Here is a 15,924-nt window from a genome sequence, read left to right as displayed (position 1 = left end):
ATGCCCTCCAAATAACTAATGCGCAGTTATTAACCTATAATCAATACACAATATTATGAGTCTTTATTTTTTTCACCAATTATAAGCTGAACAAACTTTAGAATGATGCTATGTTGTAAATGTTTATAGAATTGAATGACAAAATACTTGAATATGTTCAGTGCGTGTTGGTAATTTCATAGCAGTCTTGTGTATCTCAGTGCCAGGGGAATAATGGTTGAATAATACTGTAAAGATAAGTGCACATCAAATTAAAACCAAACGTATTTTGTTTATTTATAACGAATACTAACAAGTCAAACATTAAATGTCCATTCAGTTATTTGCGCATCCGCAGGATTGTAAAAATCATCAAAATTGTGAAAGCTGAAAACCATATATTAAAGATAAAATGAGACATTTTAGAAGAATCTGTAATTTCTCTACTCAGGCCAAATAAAAAAATAGATTTGTCTCCCGTGCACATGCTGCGAAATTGCAGTAGGGTGAAATGTCAAGTATTTGGTCAGGTGTTTCATTGGCCCAGCCAATAAAAACTTGCATATACATGTACATGTATATATACATGTATACTGTAAGCGTTAAGCCTAATGAAGCACGTACCCTGGTCTCCTTTGCCTTGGGTAAATTTCTTGTGCAAATAGAGAGCTCCCTCCTCTGAAATCCCAACAATCTGTGCCCTTATTTGCTGGTGGGAATTTTACGGCAGGGCACTTTTAGGTTGTGCCTAAAATTCCACTTATACCAAGGGAGCCCATAGCGCCATTAGGCGAACGTTTACGGTATATGACTTGCGTTGCATAATCACATCATGCCCAGCGCAGTGCATATATTTCATGTAGTATTTTGTAATACCTGGGAGTGTTAGGGTTAAGGTAGCCTTAATTATTTCCAAAATTTTGAAATGATTGTTTAATTGTGGTCAGATGATCTACAAACAATAGATATAAATCAAATAAACAATACATAAATGTAATTCATTGTAATAATAACAGTGTTTTATTTCTGTTGGAATATTCAGTTGAAATCCATACACACCCCCTGTGGAAAAGACATGGCCATAAGCTTGCACACAGGGAATGTGAATTTCAAATGGGGTTACCTAAATGGGTGATGCCAATTTGAAATTCACACTCCTTTTGTGTGAGATAAAGGTCATGATTTCCATATGGGGGTGTATGGATTTTAACAGGAATAGCACATTTTAGTCATACCTTTTATACAAGCAGCTATGGAAGTTTTGTCAGGAAAGGGTCAGGGTTGCCAAACCCACGATTTGGTAGCCCATTTTTCCCGCGACTTTTGACAATTTTCTGTCCCATAGAAACCAATGGTTAAGAAAAAATTTGGGTGACTTTCAACATTGGCTCCTGTGACTTCCGATAGTTTGCTGCCCCATAGAAACCAATGGTAAAGAGAAAAATTAGGCGACTTTTCGATTATTTGACCCGTGATTCGGGCTGAAATCTTTTGGCAACCCTGGGAAAGGTTTTCACTACATTATGTGGACAAAAAATCAAAGCAGAAAGGCCTGTGAAAAAAATCTCATGTCATATATTCGTAATTCTAATCGTTCACCTGTTTTAACCAGTCAGTTGCACAAAAGCACCAAACCAGTTGCAGCACCAGGAATTTTTTTTTTTCGGGTGGCATTAGGGGGCAAAGTGAATTTCAGGGGGCAAAATCAACAAATTTTGCATAAAATTACATAAAAAGTGAAAAAAATTTTAATTTCGTTTTTTTTTTCTGGGGGAAACAGGGGGGGGGGGGCAAGAGTTATTTTCCCCCATGGCACCGCCACTGCACCAAACCCTTTTTTCACAGATCTTCTGCTTTGATTTTCAAGGCACTGTCCACGTAAATAATAAATTATGAACATTTTTACAATGTGTACAAGAAAAAAAAACTTTTTTATAATGTCAAAAGGAAACACCAACATCAAGTCTTTTTTTTTCATGAATGTGCAAAAACCAAATATGTGTCCATCCATATCAAAACGGTGCACTTGTCAGCGGCTACATGTGTCTCATTTTACATAATAGCTAGGAATAATTACCAGCCTCATCTCAAGTGGAGCTGACTTCAAATCATCCCCAAGTCACATGGTTATGGAATGTTCTCTGTATTCCTAAACCATGTGATTTGGGGATGATTTGAAGTGAGGTCTCGACCTACTTGAGATGAGTCTGGTATTTATTCTAGCTATTATGTAAAAAGAGACACATGTAACAACCATTTCAAGTGCATCGTTAAATATGAATGGACACATATACTGCAATTGGATGATCAGATAATTTCCTCTTTTTCTTTGCCAAAATTTACATGTTCTCTTTCATTTTCAGCCTATATACATGTTTTTTGGTGTTTTTACCCTGATTTTACACTTTTTCAGCGAAAGGAATGTTAATTTTTTTTGGTCTGTGGCCTCTCTCACACACCTGTGTCATGATGAGTGGTGGGAGTGGGTTGTACATTATGTTGGTGGCAGTAATATAAATTGTTTACTATGTGTAGTAACTTTTACATTGTGCTACAGTCCAACCCAATAGACCCTATCGAATACTACATCACTCGTCCTCATTTAAATAAAATTCTGTCCACCATAAGGTACCACAGGGCAATTTGCACGATAATACAATAACACATGTGATAGTTATGAATGGTTTTGGAATCGAACTAGACACCTGTCCCTCTGTCACTTAGAACCAACGTGGCTGCCATTTCAATTGTTATACCGTTCCGCTTGAGTTTATTCGATACGGTCTATTACTTGTAGCGTTTAAAGGCCCATTCAGTGATCCCAGCGAAGGGGTAAAAATATTATATTGTTTAAAAATTGCCTAAGAGTGAAGGATAAGTCATTACAATTGTCATTAGGTAATATATATATATATACAGCAATATTGACAAATTTTAAGCCCCAATCAAATACATTTAGTTTATTTCTCTACTTAAGGGCTGGGGTATGAACGTTTAAAGTAAAATTTATAAATCTAATGATAACATAGCTGGGAGGAAAAGCCGATGATCATTTGAAAAGTTTGATAATTCGTATCGAAGACCTTGATTTTTTTTCCAAAAGCACCTGAAAAATTAAGGCCTTTTTGGGAAAAAATGTGTTATCTTCAATACGAAATGTCAACATTTTCACATGATCGTCGCATTTTCCTCCCAGCTACATACACTTTAAGTACATATCATTATAAATTTTACTTTTAGGACTGTTGAATATGGAAAATAACAAAAATATAAATTTTTAATAATTTGCCCCATTATAAAATTTGTATTATTTATATCACCAATTTTAAAAAAATCAAAATTATTTGATATCATCAGGACATTCCTCGTATTCAGAATACAATTTGATATGTCTGATGTGCTCTCATGTCCCACAAAAAATACTGTGCAAACGTTGCTACCAGAGCCCCTAAGTATAGAAATTACAGATTCATGAAAAAGGGCTTCCCTTTAATCTAGTGCTCTTTGCAGCACTATTGGGTATTGCCCCTGGAAATTTGGACCCATATATATACCAAAAGTCAAAATTTTCGGCCGAATTTAACCCAAATTGTCTTAGTTTTTACAAATTTGTGGAAAATTTTGAAAATTTTGGCTAGAAAAAGGAAAAATTGGGCTATTTTCCGAAAAAATTGAGAAAATTTCATATACCAAAATAGGCTTTGAAAAAGGGGTCATTGATATACCAAGAGGCCGAAAATGCTACCCATATTTATGCACGTCCCGTATGGTCATTTGTACTGAGTACCCCGGGTATTGCCTGTGCTTTTGCCAAATATAATAAATAAATGTCTTATTTTGTCTTTAATACAATGGCTTTCAAATTAACCACTTGCACTATGACACTAACAGAGATGCCAAAATTTTAATGATTTTTACGATCCTCCGGATGAGCAAATCACTGAATGGGCCTTCATGTTGACTTTACAAATGAAATCTCTCTAAACATGATTGTCAATTTGCGCCTACATTGCCTATATATTGGCCTATTCCTGTTGATATCCATACACTCCCTATGGAAGACATGACCTTAATGATCTTCTACACAGTGTGAATTTCAAATGGGGTTACCTGAATGGGTGATTCCCTGTGTGGAAGATTCAGGTCATATCTTCCATAGCAGGTGTATGGATTGGAATGGCACATTTTATGAAGAAAAGTTAAAACATATAAATTCATTAACCAAGGATGACATAGAGACAAAGAAATTACACTTAATATGTTCATGTATCATACAATTTCAGAAGATATAATATTATTGTCAAAGTTCACTTTTAAAAAATACACAATTTTTATTGCAATGTTGAATTTTAGATTTATTGCGTAGAAATTATCTACAACATTTTTGAATATATCGATGGAGGATTGTTATTTGGGCTGTTCCAGTTGAATTCCATACGCCTTCTATGGAAGACATGACCTTAATCTCCCACACAAGGAGTCCCCCATTCATTTGAAAGTCATATCTTCCATAGGGGTTGTATGGATTTCAATTGGAATAGCCCATTATTCGATGCAATACTGTAATTCACTTATCAAATTATGTATTAGTTACCTATTGCTGGCCCTGAGAGTCAGGGGCGGCGGAACGATTTTGAAAGTGGGGGGGCCAGTCAGGGTGATGTAAAAAATCAAAATAATGGCCGCGAAGCGGCCATCGCGTCGGGCTTGCGCGACGCAGGGGGGTGTCTGAGGGGGGATGTTGTGCGACTGCAGAAGTGAGGGTGTCTGATGAAGCCATTTGGTGGACCATTCTGGCACTATTATTGTGTACAATTTTAGTTTGTAAAATCCGAAAATGGGTTAAATGAAGGCCCAAATTGAAGCCATTCGTGGATAAGTTTTCACTATAATTGTATAAATTATTGCTTTTAGTGTTGGGTGTCCTAATACAGGGGAGTTGGAAAATTTTGCAAAATGAAGGTCCAATTGAAGCCATTTTGTGCATAATTTTTACACTTTCTTTAAGCATGTTAAGGTCTAGAATAGAGATTTGATTATTTATGTTCACCCAGACATGTTACACACAGCACATTATGGGTTAAAAGTGGGGGGCAGGTCCCCAGTCAAAAAGTGGAGGGGCCACTGGCCCCTCTGCCCCCCCCCCCCTGGTTCCGCCGCCCTTGCTGAGAGTAGGGTTTACTTAATATCCCCCCTCCAAAAAATGATGGGAGTAACCAAAAAGGAAGCGTGTGTTTTTTGAAATAATTTCTGTTCAAAATAAGCCAAAAGTTCTAAAACAGATTCTAAAAATGAGCACATTTTCCAGATTTACAACCCACTATTTATATTAGGCATAGAACCAAATTTGTTTGACCTTTGGATTGACCGTTGATGCTGCTTTGATGCTTATTATTAACTAACTATCAACTAATTAGTTTGAATTAATGGTAAATTTGTAGTGGTCAATATCATTACATACAACGACTAATACATAATCACAATTAACAAAAGTCAAATAATTGATTTCCTAAATATTAAGGATCAACCAAGCATCGATGGTCGATCAAAAGATCAAACTAATTTGATTCTATTGCCTTACCAAAAGAAACTATTTGTTATCCCATATTAGACATGTTCTCTCATATTTGTAGCACATCGGTAAGGCAACAAAGGATTACGTATGTGACATGATCAAGGGGAATGAGTCACATGTCGACCCTGGTCAAAAATGACTTTTACAAAAGTTTCTAAAGAGGACATCTAGAGCTTTCAGAAATTGAAATCCCCATGTTGATACGACTTTTCTTTGCGAAGTTACATCAATTTATCAATCACTGAAAACAATATAAAACAAAAGAATTGGAACACTGTTTTTGCCAATATCTCAAAAACAATATTAGCGACATCCGACTCATTTCCCTTGATCGTGTCACATATTACCCCACACTCTCTAGAGACAGGACACACTGCCATCCTATTTGTACCTTATCACCCGCACACAAATGTCTGCCATCAAAAAACTGCCTTGTGTGATTTCTTATTATCATTGTTGTATTTCATATTATTTGATATTTCAGCATGCTTCTCTCTTTTATGAGTGGACATGAGATTGTATTGTGATAATACCTCAAAATTAATATATAAAAGTTAATTTTAAAGGTAAATTTCATCACAATAAGATGACAATAATAAAAACAACCACACAAAGCAGCCTTTTTATATGCAATAGTATGTGTTGCGGACAACAAATTTCTTCAAATGTTCTGACTAGCTTCATTTCCATTACCATCTACAAGGGTTTTACTTTTGCCTACATTTCCCAATGAGGGTTGCACAATCTGAATTTTAGGGATATCAAACTTATGGTCCAACTCATCTAACTTTTGCACCTTGGACAAGTTTTTGACAATTTGGGAAGGAGGAGGAGTACCATCTTCCTGTTTTCTGGGTGTGGCAGCTGATTGAGATACCGTCGCGGCATCTTGTGATTCTCCATCTACATCACCTGATGCGTCGTCTTTTGTATCCGTTTTAAATGGTGACCTCCGTTGAGACGCCACGACCGGTTTTGGAACACGAATAAGCGGAGCGTGTTTTTGATGACTCACCAGTTTCATCTCGGCAGTTTTTCTCATCAGTTCAGATTGTGCGAGAAAAGCGCCCTCTAACTCTGAAGAAGCTGATGAATATTCAGAGTCGCTCTCAGTTGCGCTTTCTCTCCTCCGCCTGTTATTAACGGGGAGCTTGCTATCACCGGAAGCAGTACGTTTTAACAACCTCATAGCGGTTCGTTCGAAGTACCGCTCATCATCTTTGGACCTCGGACTAGTAGCAATGGTTGCGGGTATTCGCCGCATATTTCTATTGTTCATCTTCTCACGTGGTGTTTCATCATCACTTTCATCTTCATCACTAGAACTTGTGTCATCTTCATCATCATCATCGTTGTCAGGCTGGCCAAGACTCTCTGAGATTGCACGTTCAGTGTTTTTGCAAAGTCCATTTTCTTTGACCACTAGATCGGAGAGATTCGTTGGGTATGTGTTTGTTAAAGTCAGAAGAACCTGCAGTATGGGAAGATGAACATAAATTGGAAAAGCAATGGTGACAATTTTGTAGTAAAAGCATCCATTCATACAATCACATGAACACACTTGCCTGCATGCCCACAAGCTACACAGCATATTGCACACCCCCTACACCCCACACCCCCCTCTCACACCCTCAAATTGTACATTACCATGGGTTCACACAAAATGTACCCAAAGAAAATGGGCTTTTTGATGAAAATATTCTCAATATTGAATTGGCAAGTGAAAGGTCTTTCATAACTAGACACATAATATTCTTAAACACTTGATAATGTTCCTGCAATCTTATTGGTTCTTACCCGTGTGATATGACACGATATCACACAGGTCAGCGCGTATGCATCGATGCGATACGCGTACTTGCTTTTTTAACCAATGGGAGGCGCACTGCAACAACGAGACTGATCGATTTTAAGCCCTATGTAATTCCTTGTAAAATGTAGAATTTCATTTGATTAAAATATGTAATACTTATGATATTTTTATTATTTTGAATTGAAGTGTTTAAGAATAAGAATAAAGGTATTGTTGTTAGCCGATGTCGTGCATCTATCGTCTCATATAACATGGGCGACATCATTATTTCTAGCGTAAAACAACTCGGCTCCACCTCGTTGTTTTACTTAAAATAATGATGTCGCCCATGTTATATGAGACGATAGATGCACTCCAGTGGCTAAAAACAATACCTTTATTCTCTAAACATAGCATATATCCCAAATAGTCAAGTTTCCAGAACAGGGACTGCCTTTTGAAGAGAGCGAGAGCAATAATATTACTGTCTATTGCTCTCCTTAAATCTGATATAGGAGAGTGATTTTAGCTCTCCTTATTTGACCATTCTCTCCTTACATTATATTGTAAAGGTTCTCCTGAAAGCTCCAGAAGAGCTATTTTATGCTGTCCTGTCAAAACCCCAACTTTGTGTGATTGTGCTATTCTGTACACCCCCTATGGAAGACATGACCTTAATCTTCTACACAGGAGTGTGAATTTCAAATGGAGTCACCTACCTATTCAGGTCCAGGATTCAGGTAACTCATTTGAAATTCACACCCCCTGTGTGGGAGATTAAGATCATGTCTTCCATATGGGGTATGCAGCCTTGGCACACATCTTACTTTTGCACCAATTGAATACCTGAGTGGAAGAAGGGCCCAACTTCATTTTACAAAAATGAGTTTATCACATTTTAAAAGACCTGTACCGTTGCTATTGCAACATATATCATTTCACATGTATGTTATAATGTATGTTCTGTACCAGTACTAAGGTCCCCTGAAGATGAAAACAATGTGTCTCTTAAAACTTTTCCAAATATTGTGTTTTTTATTAATATGTCAAAAAATGTGTTGATGGAGTTGGGCCCTTCTTCCACTCAGGTATTCAATTATAATCCACATTGACCTCTGGCCCCTGACCTATGACATGCTTACCTTTGCACCATTCTCTGATACCCCTGTACTCTCCAGATCAAGAACTTGCAGTGATTTGCAGGCAGCAGTTGCTACTGCCAATACAGTAGCACCAAAGTCACCAAGTCGATTATAATCCACATTGAGAATCCTCAAGGTACACCCAGCTGCTATGGCAAGGGACAGGTTAGCCCACCCTATTGGGGTAACTCTGGGGTTAGCACTCAATGTTAGCTCCTTCAAGCCTAAAAGAATGAAAAAAAAATGTTAATGTTACATGGTAGTGTGGGGTTCAATTCCCTGTGTGTTATTAGTCCACATTCAGTGGCGTACCGTGGCCGCCCCAACCCCGGGGGGCTGAAGAAAATTCAATTTTGCCGCCCCTTCCTCAACAGCCCGAAAAGGTAGAGGTTTTTTCTCGGTCGTTTGAAAAATGAAGAGCAAAAAAAAAAAAAAAAAAAGTGTTTCAGGCGCATGCGCCCTAAAAGCACCACATTTTCATGTATAGTACCATTTTTTTCAAAATTTCGCCCTTTTTTATTTACCAATTCTTTTGGCCGCCCCCTTCGTTTTTGCCGCCCCTGTTTTTGCCACCCCTTCTTCTACCGCCGCCCCTTCATTTTAGCCGCCCCATGGGGGGTGGTGCCCCCAAAGCCCCCCACAAAAATACGCACATGACATTAACAATTCTCAAGTTATACCAAGTTGCTATGGTAAGAAATAGGTTAGCCCATCCTATTGCGGTAACTCTGGGGTTTGCAGTCAGTGTTAACTCCTTCAAACCTAAAAGAATGGCAACAAAATATTGTTACTGTAACATTGTAGTCTGGGATTCAATGAAAAAAAAGAGCATTGTTAGTGTCACAAGGTATAAGGGGGTTCTAACCTAGTTTAGCATAAAACTTACTAGGTTTAACACCATTAGCTGAAATCAGTCTCTGTGCCAGTAATGACACACCACCATCTTGTAGTTGACAGTCTCCAACATCCAAACTCACAAAGAATTTATTAACCCAGTTTAGCATACCACTTTTCTGTAATCAGTTGCTATTATCCAGAAATGAAACATTTATCTCTAAACCAAATCACTAATCCAGTTTAGCATAACACTTACCAGGTTTAGCACCATTAACGGGAAGCAGTCCCTTTGCCAGTAATGAAACATCTCTAACCAAATCACTAACCCAGTTTAGCTTAACACTTACCAGGTTTAGCACCATTAGCTGGAAGCAGCCGCTGTGCCAGTAATGATACACCGTCATCTTGAAGTTGACAGTCTCCAACATCCAAACTCACTATACCCGGATGAAGGGCCAAGCTGTCTATCAGGATAGACAAGCCTTCATCTCCAAGTGGAGAACCATGTAAACTGTAGTGATAAACAAAACAAAACAAAATCTGAGTAGGGTATTATCATGAACAGAGATGAAGGCAATACAATCTTAGCTGAGTTATACCCGGATAACATTTGCTCTGATTGGTTCTCACTATCTTGGAGTGTATGAATATCAGGTAGTTCATCAATGGCATATATCTACTGCTGATATCGGGTCGTTCATCAATGCCTTATATATCTGCTGCTGATATCAGATAGTTCATCAATGCCCTATATCTACTGCTGATATCAGGAAGTTCACCAATGCCCTTTATCTACTGCTGATATCAGGTAGTTCATCAATGCCCTATATCTACTGCTGATATCAGGTAGTTAATCAATGGCCTTTATCTACTGCTGATACCAAGTAGTTCACCAATGCCATATATCTACTGCTGATATCAGGTAGTTTATCAATGCCCATTATCTACTGCTGATACCAGGTAGTTCACCAATGACATAATCTACTGTTGATATCATGTAGTTCATCAATGCCCTATATATACTGCTGATATCAGGTAGTTCATCAATGCCCTACATCTACTGCTGATATCAGGTAGTTCATCAATGCCCTATATCTACTGCTGATATCAGGTAGTTCATCAATGCCCTATATCTACTGCTGATATCAGGTAGTTCATCTATGCCCTATATCTACTGCTGATATCAGGTAGTTCATCAATGCCCTATATATACTGCTGATATCAGGTAGTTCATCAATGCCCTATATATATACTGCTGATATCAGGTAGTTCATCAATACCCTATATCTACTGCTGATATAAGGTAGTTCATCTATGCCCTATATCTACTGCTGATCTCAGGTAGTTCATCAATGCCCTATATCTACTGCTGATATCAGGTAGTTCATCAATACCCTATATCTACTGCTGATATCAGGTAGTTCATCAATGTCCTATATCTACTGCTGATATCAGGTAGTTCATCAATGCCTTTATCTACTGCTGATACCAGGTAGTTCACCAATGACATAATCTACTGTTGATATCATGTAGTTCATCAATGCCCTATATATACTGCTGATATCAGGTAGTTCATCAATGCCCTATATCTACTGCTGATATCAGGTAGTTCATCAATGCCCTATATCTACTGCTGATATCAGGTATTAGTAGTTCATCAATGCCCTATATCTACTGCTGATATCAGGTAGTTCATCAATGCCCTATATCTACTGCTGATATCAGGTAGTTCATCAATGCCCTATATCTACTGCTGATATCAGGTAGTTCATCAATGCCCTATATCTACTGCTGATATCAGGTAGTTCATCAATGCCCTATATCTACTGCTGATATCAGGTAGTTCATCAATACCCTATCTACTGCTGATATCAGGTAGTTCATCAATGCCCTATATCTACTGCTGATATCAGGTAGTTCATCAATACCCTATATCTACTGCTGATATAAGGTAGTTCATCTATGCCCTATATCTACTGCTGATCTCAGGTAGTTCATCAATGCCCTATATCTACTGCTGATATCAGGTAGTTCATCAATACCCTATATCTACTGCTGATATCAGGTAGTTCATCAATGCCCTATATGTACTGCTGATATCAGGTAGTTCATCAATACCCTATCTACTGCTGATATCCGGTAGTTCATCAATGCCCTATATCTACTGCTGATATCAGGTAGTTCATCAATGCCCTATATCTACTGCTGATATCAGGTAGTTCATCAATGCCCTATATCTACTGCTGATATCAGGTAGTTCATCAATGCCCTATATCTACTGCTGATATCAGGTAGTTCATCAATACCCTATATCTACTGCTGATATAAGGTAGTTCATCTATGCCCTATATCTACTGCTGATCTCAGGTAGTTCATCAATGCCCTATATCTACTGCTGATATCAGGTAGTTCATCAATACCCTATATCTACTGCTGATATCAGGTAGTTCATCAATGTCCTATATCTACTGCTGATATCAGGTAGTTCATCAATGCCTTTATCTACTGCTGATACCAGGTAGTTCACCAATGACATAATCTACTGTTGATATCATGTAGTTCATCAATGCCCTATATATACTGCTGATATCAGGTAGTTCATCAATGCCCTATATCTACTGCTGATATCAGGTAGTTCATCAATGCCCTATATCTACTGCTGATATCAGGTAGTTCATCAATGCCCTATATCTACTGCTGATATCAGGTAGTTCATCAATGCCCTATATCTACTGCTGATATCAGGTAGTTCATCAATACCCTATCTACTGCTGATATCCGGTAGTTCATCAATGCCCTATATCTACTGCTGATATCAGGTAGTTCATCAATACCCTATATCTACTGCTGATATAAGGTAGTTCATCTATGCCCTATATCTACTGCTGATCTCAGGTAGTTCATCAATGCCCTATATCTACTGCTGATATCAGGTAGTTCATCAATACCCTATATCTACTGCTGATATCAGGTAGTTCATCAATGCCCTATATGTACTGCTGATATCAGGTAGTTCATCAATACCCTATCTACTGCTGATATCCGGTAGTTCATCAATGCCCTATATCTACTGCTGATATCAGGTAGTTCATCAATGCCCTATATCTACTGCTGATATCAGGTAGTTCATCAATGTCCTATATCTACTGCTGATATCAGGTAGTTCATCAATGCCTTTATCTACTGCTGATATCAGATAGTTCACCAATACCCTATATCTACTGTAAGCGTCTGCTGATATCAGGTAGTTCATCAATGCCCTTTATCTCTACTGCTGATATCAGGTAGTTCAAATATTTCACCTATGACGCACATTTACGGCTCAGGTAGTTCATCAAAGCGTCATACTGTTGATATCAGACAATCGTCTTTCTCCCTTTCTACATCTATTCCAGCTGTATTTCATTTCTGCTTTCCTGTATTTGCTTCTCTACGGAGTGTTTTCATTTATTCTCTAATATCTTTATAGTTATTTTACAAACTACAAGAATCCATAATTTATTTTTTATTTCGTTATAGTCAATTGCTCTGCTTTGGAATCCTTCAGCCAAATATACGGTAATATCCAATGGCACTGATCGATTTCTGTACGAGGGGGATTCACCGCGTGAGGTCCACGCTTTGTTAACTACGCGGAAAAGGTTGAAAATACAAGGCAGGTGATCAGTAACGCTATTGATTGGTGAAGTACGTCAATGCTTAAATATCATCAACGTTGTCAACAAGCATGAACAAGTGCAACGTACCCCGGGAACGTACAAAATGTACCAAATTATACTAAAAGTAACAGGAGTGATCAAAGAAATGTGCAAATTAATAGAGACTAATGTCATTATTATTATTGTAGTAGTGTAGTTTATAAAGCTAAAAATAAGTTTGTTCCTGTAGTCGCGCATTTCGTTTCTGGGAGCGAATTTACCGCATTTCGGTTTTTTTTGTTTAAGAAATGTTATTTTCAAGCAAACGATTATCTTTGATTTTCCTAAAATATTCGATTTTCATATCTAACCTATTATTATGCACTGATTTTAAATTTGTGATATGAGGCATTATGTTACCATGCAAATCAAAATTAAAACCCGCATTTCGCATTTATGTTTTCAGCAGGAAACAAATTTATTTGGCTTATTGCTCATAAAGCCAAATGTTTGCAAATTTTAAGCTATTGGTGCATTCAGATTTTTTAATGGTTTTGATTAAACTGTAAAATTAAACAAAGCTATAGCCATCCGTTGGAAGTTAATACCAAGATTTCTACTCGAGTGTCACGATCATCATTACCATAATAAAAGCGTGGATTTGGGCACGAAATACAAAATCATCACCATAATCAACATCATCATCTCCATCATCATCAGCACCTGCACCTTCGTCGTCATCATCATCATCTTCTTGTTTCTTCATTTTAACTTCTTCTCCTCCTTCATCCGTATCTCCTTCTTATCATCATCTTCATCACTATACCATCACCACCATCTTCTTCATTTCGTCTTATTCATCCTCACCTTCATCATGACATCATCCTCATCCTCACCCTAATCATTATCATCATCCAACCTCGTCATCATCATCATCACCATCATCATCATCATCATCATCATCATCATCATCATCATCATCATCATCATCATCATCATCATCATCATCATCATCATCATCATCTTCTTCTTCTTCTTCTCTTCTTCATTTCAACTTCTTTTCCTTCATCCTCATCTTCTTCTTATCATCATCATCATCCTCACCATCATCATCCTCTTCATTTCATCTTATTTATCCTCATCTTTATCATGACATCATCACCGTCATCCTCGTCCTCCTCATCATCATTATCATCATCATCATCATCATCATCATCATCATTACCGTCATCATCATCATCATCATCATCATCATTATCATCATCATCATCATCATCATCATCATCATCATTATCATCATCATCATCATTACCGTCATCATCATCATTAACACCACAATCATCTTCTTCATCTCATCTACATCATGACATCTTCATCCGTCATATTCATCCTCACCATCATCATCACAAAGTAGTGCGTGCAAAAGGAAGGATCACTATCAAACATGAGGCGTTAATGCAAGAATGCCCTTTCTGCAATAGCTGCCAGGTGTCATATGTTTAGAAGTGTGTACAGCATATCATACAGAAACTATCAAATATCTATAGGGCAGCTATTGCAGATAAGGCTTTCTTGTCAAGTTACCAACTTACAAAAGTCCAGTAAGTGAACGGTTCTTGCTCAAAGCTTGAGCCAAACACTGCACCCTCTCTCTATTGCAGACCACACCAAGATTCAGATTCAACTGTGATATAGAATGACATTCACCCAAAGCCAGCATCATGCGTGTAAAATGTCTGTCGGCAACACGACATCCTCGGAGAGACAGAAGCTTGATGGAATCACTTCGTAGAGATTCACAGATATCTCGGACCTCGGTGGTGGAGAGGGTTTCTCCTGAAATTTGGACTGTTCCAAGCAACATTTCGATGGTTGTATAGAATTAAAGTTTGAATAATAATATTAATATAAGTTATAGTATTGTTTTACGACTACGCCGTTGGTTATCACAGGACCGGTGCAGTAGTAGGTCCCTGTGTGAGTGGTCGAGCTTTCGTTAGGATCTCTGACTTCATCAGAAAAATTATTGCCTACAGTTTGACAATAATCAGGTTATGTACATGTGTAGGTAATAATCAGAGTAACTCTGGGTGATAATCATGATAATCCAATGCATTTTCAGTATTTATGTCACAGTTAAAAGAGCGGAGATGCATCATTAAAACCAGGTCTTCCCATCTTCTCAGTTGAAACAATATTGTTATGACTCGACTACCAATATCAGCAAAAATGCATCAAACTTCTGACTTCAGCAGCAAAAACGAAAACACTCGTCAACTATTGAACTGTTAAAGTAAATCAGTAAATGATCAATGCACGGTATCGTCTATATCGATGTCTTCAATCAAATATATGTCGCCATTGAGAGAAAAAAAACGCACATGTCCAATTTTTCCAAATCATCATCAGCAATTATAACTTAAAATTGAAGAATACGTCCAAAGATGATGTTGCGTCGTCATAATATTGAGATGCGCGAATTCGTTATCAATTTATTTTATTCCAGTGATAACAGCCTACATACAAAATGAGAGACTCGTTCCGTATGTCCATGAAGACCGTTTCGTTTGTTAGCACTCGCAAGTAATGACTGAAGAATAGCGTAGATGGTTGTAGTAAAAATATTGACGTCAAATTTGTCAATAAATCATCCATTGAGAGCACTCAATCATAATTTTTGTTTTCAATACATCGGCATTGAATGCTATCGAGCTGTCGCATATTTCTATTGTATTTCTATAAAATAATATCTATGTATCAATTCCTTCACAAGGTTTATATTTTAATAATCAAAAATATATCACCATCTAAGACCATAAAATGTAATATCGTCGACGTTCCATTTGATGCACATCAGCCTGTTGCTTACAAATTCAACGTATAGCGTCCTACGCAACGTCGGTCGCTATGCATTACAATGGCACTGTAAAAAGGCAGTTGAATTCAATAGTAGGCCTACAG

The 15,924-nt window shown here is 37.6% G+C and overlaps 1 protein-coding gene across 1 annotated transcript; it reads right to left on the bottom strand.

Annotated features, from left to right (window-relative positions):
- Window positions 1-5,168: 5,168 nt before the first annotated feature.
- On the bottom strand, window positions 5,169-14,893 carry LOC140138913 (leucine-rich repeat-containing protein 73-like). The gene is made up of 4 exons (XM_072160696.1): window positions 14,556-14,893; window positions 9,673-9,836; window positions 8,489-8,712; window positions 5,169-7,025 (listed from the first exon to the last, which is right to left on the bottom strand). The coding sequence occupies exons 1-4, from the start codon at window positions 14,825-14,827 to the stop codon at window positions 6,216-6,218; spliced, it is 1,470 nt and encodes a 489-aa protein (XP_072016797.1). The 5' UTR covers window positions 14,828-14,893; the 3' UTR covers window positions 5,169-6,215.
- Window positions 14,894-15,924: the final 1,031 nt, after the last annotated feature.

The sequence above is a fragment of the Amphiura filiformis genome, chromosome 18 (assembly GCF_039555335.1).
Source record: "Amphiura filiformis chromosome 18, Afil_fr2py, whole genome shotgun sequence".
Taxonomy (NCBI): Eukaryota; Metazoa; Echinodermata; class Ophiuroidea; order Amphilepidida; family Amphiuridae; genus Amphiura; species Amphiura filiformis.
This window is presented reverse-complemented; position numbering and strand designations above follow the sequence as displayed.

What these genes read in the sequence shown, in the direction of transcription:
- LOC140138913 (XM_072160696.1), bottom strand. Translation starts at nt 14,827, where the DNA reads ATGTTGCTTGGAACAGTCCAAATTTCAGGAGAAACCCTCTCCACCACC. An exon ending in AGCTAATGGTGCTAAACCTG is followed by an intron (nt 8,713 to 9,672) that starts GTAAGTGTTAAG and finishes TCATTCTTTTAG; the next exon opens with GCTTGAAGGAGCTAACATTG. An exon ending in TATCAGAGAATGGTGCAAAG is followed by an intron (nt 7,026 to 8,488) that starts GTAAGCATGTCA and finishes CCCATACTGCAG; the next exon opens with GTTCTTCTGACTTTAACAAA.